Here is a 13986-nt window from a genome sequence, read left to right on the forward strand (position 1 = left end):
TATTCATTTTCACTACTTAAGGAGCATTTAGCTGAAACTGCAGAGGCTTTTTGTTTTGGGTTTGTATTTACCGAAACAACTATACTTGCAAATGTATCTAAAAAGTTCAAGGATAATCTGCAAGTAATTTGAAAAATATTTTTAAACACTTTTTTAAACTCAAAAAAACAAACAACATCTGAAGAGTAGAAGTAACCATGCATTGAATGGGCAATTTTGCAGTGCTTTTTTAAAAGAACTCCATGAATAAATGCCATATTAGAAAATCTGAATTTAGCCTTCACCACAGCAGTGGCACTGCTTACGGCTAAACACACACATGCCCAAAAAAAAAAAAAAAGCCCGGTTAAAACTCAGCTGGATAACCTGGAAACAAGTTATCTTTTTTTTTTTCCCCTTAGGAAATGTCTTATCCACCACATTTGCAATGTACAAACGGAAGGTGTAAGTGTAAGAAGGATTGCCATCACCTGATCACCTAGGAAAACTTGTTTGGGGAAAAAACTTCAAATCCAGTGTTGCACTGAACGTGGCTAAAACTCCACTCTGAACCCTGGTGTATAACCTTTCAGCAGTATTTACTGTTTACTGCAGTTCCCAGATTCAAAACCCACAGCCTCTCAGCCAGACAAGCAGTGATAGTTCTTAGAAGTGCAATCACTAAAGGATTTCAACCACAAAAACATTCTGACCTACAGCCCTAGCAATTCCACCAAGAGAAAATGGCAAGTCATTACCAGCCTATTGAGAGTGTGGTAAATCTTGTGAATATTTGCCAGTGTTGATAGGTGAGAATTCAGCTGAAAATCTAGAGGAGGGGAGAAAAAAAAGTTTTAAACTTCTCGGTTTCCAGCTGTAACAATCAAGATCTTCATAAATTCTAGTACTTCAATCAAACCATGACCTGACTATAAAACAAAAGCCACCCCTTTTTCAGCACCAACATTTTCAACACATAATGGAAAACATTAAGTCAAATCTCCAGAAGAAATCCTATATATGCATTCTTCTTAAGGCATGGATGATATCCAGCAAAACAGAACTATAGCTAAATATGCAACTATATTAAATGTGATAAATTTAAATCATTTACAACTTTCATCCTTAAGATGAGGAATCATTATATAGTTTCCATGTTACTCAGTCTTCCTCTGCCACCTACTCCAAAAGCAATTTAATTACCACCTAACATTCTAAAATGACCACTGAAAACACTGTTTTTTAAAAGATGATGAAACAAGAACTTGTCTTTATACTCATTTCCTTGTAAAACGAAATTACTGGAACACACACAGCTGAAACATGACTTCTGCATAATGAGCCCCAAGTCACTATACAGCAGTTATGACCAAAGCCAATAGAACCCAAAATGTGGAACTCTGACACTTCATAAAAGTAGCCCTAACATAGATATTGACTTTGCTTCCTTGTCTCACAAATGAACACTTGAGTTTGCCTCAGCTGATACAAAGAGACAAGCTGGTCCTTCTCTGTTCCATTAAGTCACCTCTTTTTGCTAGAAACAAGTCCAGAATAAAACTAGGTAAGAAGTAATTCACCAAAAAGATCCATTTTGATCCAGTCAGAGAGCATGCAAACCAGCATGAGTCTCAGAAGCTGGGCACAGAGCAGTTGAGAGAGGTATAAGACATCAAACCACTACAAAATACTTCCATTTAAACCAAAAGCAAACTGGCAGCCCCACTGGAACTTGGGCAGAAGAGAACACTGACAACACAGAGACACATCCTATTTGGCAAGCAAAACACTGCAAGCAGAATGTAACTGCATGCCTGGTGTCACTGCTGTGTGCTAATGGCTGCAGTGCTTCTGCCAGCAAATGTGGCTTTCTCCAGTTCCTCCTAAAAGATACAAGTAAGGAAAAAATGTAATTCCCACATTTCATTTCAAGAAAACGCTCCCAAAACACACTGAAGATGACACAGGATCTAAGGATGAACAATCTGCATTAAACAGCAGATCCTTGGGAGAGTGGAAATGACAAATTGAAGGAGCACACTTGCTGTACACATCAGTACAGAATTCTCTCAACATGCTGAATTAAAAGAGATATTTCAAGGAATCACAGGTTCTATTTATTGTCTTATCTGGAGAGTCTCATTTCACCAATAATTGCTTATTTCTTACCCTATACTCCCTCATTCCCCATCACAGCAACACAATTTCTGTAAGTCAGATACACCAGAGATGGAATTTCAAACTTCAGATATATTTATCTATACCAAGACAGAAACAGTCTCCTCTTACTGGAGAGGAGCTGGGGGTGCAGAGGGGAAGACAGGTGAAGAGTTATTCTGAGAAGAGCAAGATTACAATGAGGAAAGGTGTTTTTGCTAACTGCCAGCCCAGACGGAGCTCCTCAGAACACAAACATTACAGTTTCCCCTGTTGCATAGCTTAAGACCTACAGAGAATGCAGGTCTTCAGAGAAACCAGAGATATCTGGAGCCATCAAGCATCTAATACTAAGCAAATATTTCTTCTAAATTAATACTAGGCAGTAATTTTAGATATTATCTACAACAACAATAGGAAAAAAAGTATTCTAGAAACTAGGATTAAGTCTACTAGGCACTGCCTTGGAAATAAAGCACTCCTAGACACTTCAAAACACAGCATTCACACCAGGACGTTTCACACATCCATTGGAAACAGTTTACAACTTTAAGCTGTTACTTCAGAAAACCTTACACGATTATGATGGTCTTGGAGGAGCTGCAGCAATATATTTTAGAGCTCTTACACGACAAGCATCACACCTTGGCTGTGCACAGACTGGTATATCCACATGAATACTAAGGCTTCTAGAACAAAACAGGAATCCAAAGTTTTGTCTCTCCACAGGGGACGCTTCCAAAGTGGGGCTGTGATCCAAAAGCAAAAATAAGCTGCTTTGTCAACTATTGGTATAGAAGCAAACATGAGTGGCAGCCAAAATAATTGGGAAATTTAATTACAGCTCAAGTTCCCTTTTGAACTTGGTCGCAGTGTTTGTTGTACCCACACTGCAAAGAACAGGCACAAAACTATTCCACAATACTGAGAAGCTATACTTCAAAAAAGCTGCTTTTCAATGAACAGAATCTGAAAAATACTCCCTCTCACACTCCTGTGATACCACTCAGAAAGCCAGCAGAAGGCACAGACACACATTAAGCATCGCTGAGCAGCTAGCTGCAGCCGGGCACCGCAAGGCACTTCATCAGCTGCCCAGCCAGCTGCACCTCCAGGAGCTCCGCACCCAGCAGCAGCTGGTACAGATTCCATGTGAAGGAAGTCGGCCTAGGTGAAGCCATTTGTCATCTGAACACAAGAGTTTCAATGCAGATCAACCAGCCTGGAATGATGAAAATGTAACGGCCTTCAGCTGTGGCAGGGGAGGTGCAGGTTGGACAGTAGGAAAAATTTATTTTCGGGAAGAGTGGTGAGGCATTGGATGGGCTGCCCAGGGAGCTGGTGGAGTCACTGTCCCTACAGGTACTCAGGAACTGCACTGATGAGGGATGTGGTTAGTGGGCATGGGGTGATGGATCAATGGTTGGACTAGATGATCATAGTGGTATTTTGCAACCTTAACTATTCCAAGCTTCTATGATTCTATTCTGCTTTTATTACTGCAGTAAAAGAAAAGGAAAAACAACCTGGGATCAAGTGGAGGAAAGCTGCTTGTTTCAGGAATCCTGAAGAAAAGACATGCTATGTTACAAACCCTACGCTTGCTTTTGTTACAGATGCCAGCCTACCTTTAGCAATGGACTGAAGCAATGGAAATCCCAAATGCTATTAAATAGTTTGACATAATCAACAACACAACAGCTAAGGAAAAAAAAAAAAATCTGGATAAAATAATTGCAAATCCATCCAGAAAGGAAAGAAATGCCAGAACCAGCCTCATAAAATGGAACTTCACCCTTATCCACAGTTCAGCGTTAAGAACAAGTGCTAATGTCTGGGTTATTTAACTAGTCCCAGTCACATACAAATTAATTTTAGAAAACAAAAAAATTTAAAATAACTTTTAAAATACTTTAATATTAAAATTTACAAAATTTAGACCTGACAGTTATGGAGAGGCAAAGAAGAGAGCAACTGGTTGGGCATTTTTTTTATAAAAGTAGCTCTACATCCTTCATTGAGACAAATTTAAGAAATGCAATGAGACACAACATAGTTTATTTCCCCTTCCCTCCACCCCATTCCCCTCCAAAAAAACCTCAATATATATTTTAAATATAAGCAAATGACAGAAGTGAATGGAAGCTGCATATTTTCTACCTGAAATGTCAAATTCAAATCCATGAAATCACATTTTCAGAAATATATATATATATATATATATAAAATTTTTATCACAGGAAACCACGTGCTGCCAAACTATTCAAATGAGACCACAAATGAATACCTAAAGAGTATTTCTAACTCTGTGCCCACCCACACATGGCACTTACCTGCCTGACACCTGTAGCTTATTTCCTGCTGTTAAAATTATCACTTCAAAGCTCTGACACACCATAACTATTGGGTGCACCATGACCTACCATCAACCTGCACCAGCACCAGATCAGGCCAGCAGTAGGCTCCCAGGCTTCCATTAAAAGCTTCTAGATAATGTCAGCAAATAGGAAATCTCTATTAGCATTAGGTCTAAATCTACCAGTCTGTCTAAAAATATCATGCCAGACAGACGTGACACATGAATGCTACAGATGCAACTCTGCGTTAAGAACTTCAGAGAGGAAGGAGTCATTGCAATTTTTATGACTGTAAAGTTCTATCCAACAGTATAAATGCTGTCATTTGGTAAAAGCTTCTCGGAAAACAATTAGACAGAAACACATACCGGGCAGACTCATGCCCTGAAAATTAGAATGGAATGTTTCAGCTTTTTTTTTTTATTATTTAATACAGTTTCTGGCTTCAAACAGCAGAAATGGAGAAAACTTGTAGCAATAGGAGAAATATTAGTCCAAAGTATCACCTCCCTAACTGATTTTGAATAAACCTTACTTATCCAATAAAAGAATCATGTAATCATTATGAACTACATCATAACACGATGTTATGCTCCCTGATCTGCTTACAGAAGTATCCTAATGGCACAACAATTTATACTGACCAATGAGTTTAGACGTTCAGATCTGACGCCTACGTTTGGTGGAAGCCTTCAGTACTTACATGCAGAAAGTAGAATTTCTATATTTGAGTGTAGAAAACAAATGAAAATGTTTTGTCTTCATTTACAGGAAAACAACACACCTAAAGACAGAGATCCCCAAGTGCAGTACAATAAGCATATGGAGCAGTCAGGAACTGACACTGCATTCCTGCCCAAGGATGAATTAAGTCACTTTCTGAGCCCACGGCCGACTCGAGGCCGCCTTAAACAAAGCGACTCACTGGGACTCCTCCCTGGCACTTGGGTACAATAGGTGTTGGCTCTACAACTTTTACAAGAGGGTTACAGTACAGTTTTTGTTCTAAGACCTTTGCAAGATTGTTACACTTTTGTTTCACCGCTCTTTACCAATCAAAAAGTGAGAGAGAAGGCACAACCTTACAGATCCCTACAGCCTTGTCACAAAGTCCACGCCAGAAAGAAACATGGCACTTTATTCTCACACAGACTCTTCCTTGAGTACCACAGAATCATAGAATGGCCCGGGTTGAAAAGGACCAAATGACCATCTAGTTTCAATCCCCTGCTATATGCAGGGTCACCAACCACCAGACCAGGCTGCCCAGAGCCACATCCAGCCTGGCCTTGAATGCCTCCAGGGATGGGGCATCCTTGATTCAGAAAGAGAGCTCAAGTGAATTCCTACCTGAAGTGCAAGGGCTTCCAATTAAATGGAAGACAAGCAGGCTGAGCCCTCCTGGCTGTTGTGCCATGCTGCAGGGCACAACCCCTGCGGGCACGTGTGCACCACAGCTCTGAACTCAACGCCAGAACTGCCGATGCCAGCACAGCATGAATACATGTGTGAAAGCTTGCACGTGTCTTCCAAACCCTACACCCTAAAACATCCTGAAGCAAGACAGTGGTTCACATTATTAAAATAAAGCCCTGACAACAAAATGTGGCTGAAATGACAGCACACTGAACTTAAAGGGTACCATCTTAACACAAACCTTCACCGCAACATTTGGTATTACATCAGCAGTCACTCACGGTACTTGTAGCAAAGCACTGTGAAACTACTGCATGCTCTGCAGATAGGGAAAGGGAAAAGCACTAATCTTTCCTTCATAGGAACCAATCCTTCTTTCACCCAGGTATGTAATAAGCACCCTGACCTGGAGGCTTGTTTACAGAAAGAGCTACTGAGGTTTAAAGTTCACTGAGAATTTCGGAGCAATTTAAGCAGCAGACATGTTACATAGCCATTCCTTTCCTCTGAATGTCCATTAATCTTTAATTTAATTAGAACAAATCACAGCTACTCTATCATATACACTTTAAAATAAACTCTGTGCACCGGCTCATGTTTTGTTTTGGTTTTTAGCCAAAGATCTAACACTGTGTGCATTTATGGTGTAATACATCTGTTTCTGTTGCTGCAAATACCACAGCCTGCGTGCCCACTAAATGTGCCCGATAAGCATTCCTAGAGGAGATTCTTGTCAGGATATCATAGAAATGGAATGGCCAGGCACAGATGGAAAAGAATGAATAAAGCTGGGGGCAATTACATCTTTTTTAAACCTATTTCTAAAGCATACATTATAAAATCAAACAGTATTTTAGTGGGCTCGTGCTCCTGACGTCACGAGCAGGACAGAGGAAATGCAGCTATGAGGCATTTAATACAGAGCTAGCCTGCAGACGTTTGCTGCAGTGTACTCATCCACTCTCTTACTCTAGCATCAAGTTCATTCCAAAATACGTCAATGAGTTAACTTTGTATCACTGGATGCTATGGCCACAGCACAGACTGCCAGCACTGCTCCAAACTTCATGCCAGATTAGGTATCATTTGCCATCCTACAAAGGGTATAAAGCTAATAAAAACTTTGTGTCTTGTGCTCCAGCTAATTCAGCAGAAATGCAACCCTGGTATGCACTGCTAGGATGTCCGGCACGACACGGATCAGTACATCAGGATGAAACTGCAGCAGCCTACAAACAGCTACGCCAGGCACAAGCACTGCTGTCCCAGCTGCTTGCTTCTCTCTTCTCTGCCAAAAGCTACAGATTCTATGGCTCTGCCAGCAGCACAGGTCATGGGCATGTTCCTTAATCCACTGCAGGCGAAAAGCTACCATGTCGGTTGAGCCAATTTAAGGAACTGGCAAGAGTTAACCCAGATACATTTGACTGATGGATTAGAGAGTGCTCCTCTGTAGCCCTGCACCAGCAGAGCCACAGAAGCTGTAAGCTTCAGCTATGAGCTGCAGCAGTGCCTGTGCCCTCACACACCTGCTACAAATGGCACTGGAACATGGCTCTAACAGCAGTGTATATTTTAAAATCAAATAAAAATCACTGCATGAACTGGATGTTTTTTGTTGCTTTCTCTTTTTTTTTTAATCTCTTTATGAGCCATAATGAGAAATTGTGTTTAATCTCAGATTTACATTTTTAAGAAAAATATCTAAAATGGACAATACATGAAAAGCATTTATACGAGATCTGCAAGAGGCAGTTTTAAAATAAGGCTTCTGCTTTAAGTCTTTGTGAGCAGCATTACTTCTTGCAGAAGGACACACATCCCCACCATTAAGGTGGGGATACCTAATACCTAAATTGAGCGCAAAAGGTGAGCATTTTCCTAAAATTTTTAACCCTATTTCCCAGCTCTTTGCTTTCCATAAAGCACATCATAGAAATCAAGCGTGATTTCCTCTTCTGCTTGAAGAGGCAAATACATGAACTGGAATGTAATGATGGGGGGAACTATTTTCCCGATCCCAAAGCAAGGGGGAAAAAGTAAAGAAGATAAATTAACAACTCGCCTCAAGTTAGCACAAGTTACCCAGACAAAAACAAACCAAGTACTAAAATAATACGAATAAAATCCCATCCTGATACAAAATAATAAAGAGAAACACTGATAGGAAAGCTGTTTTCTTGCCTTACTCAGCTTATTGCCTTTCATTGACTTACTGCCTTGTAAATAGAAACCATCTTTGATCACACTGATTGGAGCTGCAAGAAACTTTTAAGAGAAGAGGAGAAACGGAAAGTTGTGCTTCTCATGTAATGTGGAAAAAAATCACTCATAGAAAAATTGAGCAAAAATGTATTAACGGAATAGAGAGGATCAAAAAGAAGACTCAACAGAAACATTAATTCTTGTTTCAAGCATTTCCACACTGGAAAAAAAGCAAAAGAAAAGGAGAAGAATAAATAAAAGAAAAGGAAGTATGAATCTACAGGTAATGATACAAGTTAATTTAGGAAAATTCCTATTGAAAATACCACATATACACATATAGGCACTTCAAGGCTTTGCCATATAATGTGGTGGAAGATGGAAATTGGTGCAAGGGACCTTTTGAAGGAGAAGACAGCAACAGCTGAAGCATGAGCAGCAGTACTCTGTGTGTTCTACACAGAGAAATTAACAACCACAAATCACTGCACCACCTCCAGCACCCTCCGTTAGGGAGTGCTGGAGTAGCTGCAGCTGCAGCCCACAAGTGCGTAATACAGACCTGCACCTTCTGGTTTTTAGACAGAGGATACTGCAAAGGGAGCAAACAAAAGGCACTTTCTAGAAAAAATATCCTCCTGTTTCCAATATAAGGTGGCTGCTTCTGCTTCAGTGGGAGCATTCGATACCACGACATAATGATAAACATAAAGGTAGACTAAACCAGGACTGCTAAAGACATTACATAACGTCACCGTGAACGGGCTCTGCACCTCCCTGCCCAGTTTCCCTCTCTGAGCAGCACCGAGGGCTCGGGGAGCCCAGGCCCGCTGACGCGCTGCCCCTCATAACGCCTGGCGCCCATTGCCCTTCCCGGCAGCGCGGCCCCCTCTTACCGCGCAGGGCCGCAGCCCCCGCTCGCAAAGCCCAGCAGCGGAGAGCGCCCCAGGGCCGTGACTCCCAACACCCCCCCCCCCTCCCTCCCAGGAGGCTGCACAGCACCGGGAGCACCTCGGGGAGCGCGGCGAGGGGCGCCATCCCACACACAGACGAGACCCTCCCAATGCCCCGCGCCGCCCCCAGCGCCACGACCGGGCCCGGCCCGGGGTCTCCGCTCGGCCCGGGGCGGCGAAGCAGCTGGCTGGGGGCGGGGCTCAGCGCGCCGCGGTGGACGCCGGGAGTTGTAGTCCGAAGGCCCCCCCGCCCCCAGCCCGCCCGCGCGGAGCAGCGACGGAAGAGCCTCCACCTCCCACAATGCGCCGCCCGATCCCCCCTCGCAGCCCGTTTCTCCCGCACCGGCCCGAAGGAAACGCTCCGCCCACAGCCCCCCTCCGCGCACGCACCTCTCCCGCGGGGCAGCACCGCCGCTGCCCGCCTACCCTCGTTCCCTTCTCCCCTTCGCGCCGCCGCTCCGCTCGGGCGGCCCGCGGCCCCCAGCCCGCCGTTCTCCCAGCCGGGCCGGGGAAACTGCGTCATAGCCTCCGAGAGCCGCACGGCGCCGCTCCTGCCGCCCCCACTGCCGCACGCCCCTCCCCGCCCGGCCCCTCCCGCCCGCCCGGAGCCTGCCGAGGGCCGTCCCCCGGCCCGCCGTCCCCGGCCTGCCCGTCGTCGTCCCCGCGCCCGCCGGCCCGGCGCCCTCCCATGCGAATGAGGCGCCGCTCGGCCGCGCCGCCCCAACCAGTTGCGGAGGAGCCGAGCGGGCGGCAGGGCCTGGCGGCAGGCCGGTCAGGCAAGGCCGCTGCAGAGCGGGCGAGGGAGCGCGGCGCGGCCCGCCGCTACTCACTGACAGCGCCGGCATCCGAGTGCATTTTCGTGCGGCGCACACACGGCCCTGCCCGGCCAGGCTCCCGCTGCCCCTCTCCCAATCACAGAGCCCAGGCACGGCCGCCCCCGCCCCGCCCACCGGCGGTACCCATTGGCTCGGGCTGCTCGGGGGTCTGCTCCCCTATTGCTTCAGGCTCCCGCCACTCTCCTTCTGCCTGCCCCGTACCGCCTCCCTCCCCGGCTCTCGCCCTCCCATTGGGTTTGCGGCCGAGCCAACCCCGCCTCCCTTTATTACGATTGGACGTTACTGCTGGCAATCTTTTCTGGTCTTGAAAGCGCGTGCAACGAACTCTACTTTGTGTCAGCCGTGCCTCCGATTGGCTGAGGAACAGAAGGGCCGCGCCCACGGCCCCGTGCGATTGGTTCAACAGGGTGGAGGGCAGGGCCTCTGCTGCGAGGGGCAGAGCTTCCTCGTGCACCGCTAGCGACGTTTTGCAGAGCCGTGGGGACGGGGAAGGTGGAGGGTTGCTCTCGTGGGTCGCTTTGGTCGCTGGGGGAGGCGGCTTCGGCGAACCGCAACCGCTTTCTCGATCCTTTCCTGCCGGTCCGAGTTTAGGCTCTGCGCCTTTCCGCCATGCCTTAGCTGCGGCGATTGAAAAGCGAGCGCACGTGGTGTGCGGCCCAAGAACCGCCGCGAGTCAGGGAGGATCCGGCTGGGATCCCGCTCCTCGGCGGGTGCTCTGCGCCTCTGAATGCCGTGCGCTCACCCACCCGCCTCTCCCCGCAGGAACGCCAGGGAGCAGCTCCGGGCGCTGAGCGGGAAGGCAGCCGGGGGGCGCTGCCGTTCAGAGCGAGCACCGCGCTTACGTCCGTCCAGGGACGGCCCGGCTGCACTGCGCTGCTCTATATTGCAGCGCTGCTGAAAGGAGAGTGCTGCGGCACTGCCTCGGCAGGGTAGTATAGAAATTACCCGCCCAGAAATATGCGTATGTTTCCGAAAGGTTAAGTTAAAAGAAAGTGAAGGGCTAACCTTAAGGTCGTAGTCACTTAGAGGCAGTGCGTTAGCACGCAGCCTTCAGTTAATTGCTCACACACAGGGTTGTTTTTTTTAAAACGACCCTTAACGACTCGGTGAGGCAGTGAGACGCTCATGTCTTACCTCTCACTGAGTAGAAAACTGAGTAAGAGATCTTGAAAGATCGCATACTAAGACATGGAAATGTTTGAAATTTCAAGCAGTTAAAAACAAGAATTATTTCTTTAGACCCTCCTGCCCCTCTCTTAGCAATATTTTACAGTATAAATATATTTTACATATAAGAGAAATGTGTATGGTAGCTTAAAGCAGCCCAAAGCCATAAGCTTTGTATGTCATCCCAAAGGCTTTTACCCAGTAGGAGCACCAAGTTGTAATTCAGCTGATCTGTTCCAATTCTGGTCGGAGGAACAATTCCTTTAAGAGTACCCGTTTGTCACACTGAAGTACACAGACCAACATTGGTTCAGAATAAAACAACATTCTCTCTCATACATGCACACCAATCTTCTCTCAACTCTCATGCAGCTGTAAACTGATAAATAGCTAAAGAAAGGCATCTCATACAGAAAGACAAAGTTTCATCTGAGGACATTTTGACCCTAGAAAGGTTCAGGGTTTTTTTCCCCTACTTACATTAGTCTAAAATAAAAGGTAGTATTTGGCTTTACAAATCTTTCCTTAGACTACAGCTTCCATCACTACTGCTATTCACAGCTGTAAAACAAACAGCATTAAAGTTCAAAATATTTTTGAATACGTGAATGCCCAAGTATAACCTCTGATCCATAAAACTAGATCTGCAAAGAAATCCATAGGGAAAAACAAAAGAGACATTGTTTTCCACTTCTGCCTGCCAAACAATGGAATGTACGCTGCAGCCAGAATGGGCCAGTCCCACAAGAACCACAGCCCATTATACCACATACCTTCACTCCAAACTCAAGAAGGTACAAACCTCCCCTTTGTTACCATGCGGTGTAAAAGCCTCCAGGCAGGGAGATATTACGTCAGCAAGCCCATATTTATTTCCAAGTCCAACTCATTTCTTTACGTCTGAGTTTACAAAACAGAAATACTTTACATAAAGCACACCAATTATTTCATGATTCATCCAGCATTCTCCCAAGGACAGAGACAGTTTAAATGAGTTCCTCTTAATTCTAATTCTTAATCCTCCCAGAATCTTTTGTGTCAATACAACCATTTGGACAGTTAGATAGCTTGCAACTGCTAGATCAAAGAGCAAGACTGCCCCTGCGCCACAAAAAAGGTTGTCTAGTTGTTTTGGTTTGTTTTTACTACCAGATCTTCAGTCTCACGCAGCTCCCCATCCATGCATGCAAATGTTCCTATCAACACCCAAAAGAGAAATACTTAACCAAGAACTGGAGAGAGACAGGAAATGCATCTACCAATTTACATCCTGCTAGGTCAAACTTAAAACTGCATTCACTTTCAAATGCCTTCACAAAGAGAAAGTGCACTTCTTTTTTTTCCCTGAGGAAGACTGTTGTTTACCTTTCTACATTTGTGTTGCCTTTTTTTTTTTTCCCCCCCTTTTACAGTTTTTAATGGTAATCACATGAAAAAACACCATGGACTGTGAAAAACACTGACTAATGTGTAGAGAGAAAAAAGCAACTCAGTTTTCTTCTTTTCCAAGGGTTATCAAGCTCAAACCTGCTCAAGTCAGTGTCTCCCAAATACCTGCATTCACCTTACTTAGAAATAAACTTGAAGGCACATGTCAGGCACCACAATCACAAATCACTACATGTTTTTGAAGTCAGAGAGGGGAAGAGAACTGCATTGAAAATACAAACATTAACATAGCTGAACTTGCTAAATGTTAACAAAGCAAATTAAGTATCAGCAAATCACTTTACAGGGCATTGTAAGAGATGAGAAATTGTCAACCAAGAAACCCAGCAATCACAGTTCTAAATCATTCACAGATATGAAAAGGTAACTAATACCCAACTTAATACTGTAATGCTTCTGAAAAAAAAATTTCATTTTCAAAACTGCAACAAAGCATTTTAACTGCGTGTTATTCTTGTACATACCGTACTCTGACAACAGGACACTACTGATCAGGGATAAAAGAGGACCTCAGGTGGTAGAAAGCAGCAGCTGCAGATTATATAACTGCTTTCAAGACACTCCTCAAGTAACTCGGCCCACATTAAGCTACTATGTCCCATGAAATCATACTATGCTCCTTGCTACTTACTTTACAGATGTATGATTTTGACCCTAAGGGCCCTCCTGTTACACCATGCAAACAAATGTGATATTCATTTCTTCAGGGCAGTTAACACCTCATATTTATATCCTCAAATTGGATTTCTAGTTCCCTTCAACTTCAGTTTGAGATTCTTAAAATGATCTACTTAACTAGTAATTAGAATGTTTAAGCAGCCAAGATTCAGAGAACAGCTCTGAATTTCTGCCTGAACCCTGGAGGTACCTCAAATCAACCAGCACCTCTGTCTGTGACCACAAAGGTCCCTTCCTTTAAGAGGCCTGAATGCTTTCTGCATCCGTTTCAGTGAGCTGCACCTGCCCACTACAGCAGAACCAAACTCATTTGTTTTACTAACAGCAAGTCCAGCTGAAAACTGAAGGGTGCTCACAACTTTGTTTTAGGAAGCTTGTAGCTGCAATGCCCCCTGAAAATGGGAAATATAAATTTCAGATCCTTCCTAGCCCAAGAGGTCTGAGCTGATCGCCCACGTCTCAGGGTGCTCTGTCACAATCCCTGGACTACTGCTTCTGAAGCTGAGCTTGCTTAACACACATTAATACCCAAGTCAAGGGTCCAGAGTGGAAATGTACGTAAGAGGAGTATGGAGCCTCCACCCTGCTGAAGAATCCAGTACAGTTCCACTCAGAATTTTCTCTCTCACACATTACAGACCTTCTTTCTTATTCTGAGATACAGACTGTTAGGCTTCTGACAAAATGCTTCTTCCTGTATATCCCTAGAAACTTTAACCTACATAGAATGTCAGGGAGGATGGAATTAGAAGTACTACCAAACACACTGTTTGGAAATCACAGAACGGC

The 13986-nt window shown here is 44.7% G+C and overlaps 1 protein-coding gene across 6 annotated transcripts in view; it reads right to left on the reverse strand.

Annotated features, from left to right (window-relative positions):
• DCUN1D4 (defective in cullin neddylation 1 domain containing 4) overlaps positions 1–9992 on the reverse strand; it is a 33737-nt gene extending 23745 nt beyond the window's left edge. For 4 of the 6 annotated variants that reach the window (XM_042871011.1, XM_042871010.1, XM_042871009.1 and 1 more), the window contains exons 1-2: positions 9898–9992; positions 738–808 (exon numbers count right to left, since the gene is read on the reverse strand). In XM_042871011.1, coding sequence (XP_042726945.1) covers positions 738–808; positions 9898–9922 — 96 coding nt within the window. In that variant the 5' untranslated portion in view covers positions 9923–9992. Of the gene's footprint in view, positions 1–737; positions 809–9125; positions 9204–9457; positions 9517–9897 lie in introns of those variants that run through there. The other 2 variants (XM_042871013.1, XM_042871012.1) reach the window with 2 other exon arrangements.
• Between the last annotated feature and the right edge of the window lie 3994 nt (positions 9993–13986).

The sequence above is a fragment of the Lagopus leucura genome, unplaced genomic scaffold (assembly GCF_019238085.1).
Source record: "Lagopus leucura isolate 7727_CA_CO unplaced genomic scaffold, USGS_WTPT01 Super-Scaffold_100004, whole genome shotgun sequence".
NCBI lineage: Eukaryota > Metazoa > Chordata > Aves > Galliformes > Phasianidae > Lagopus > Lagopus leucura.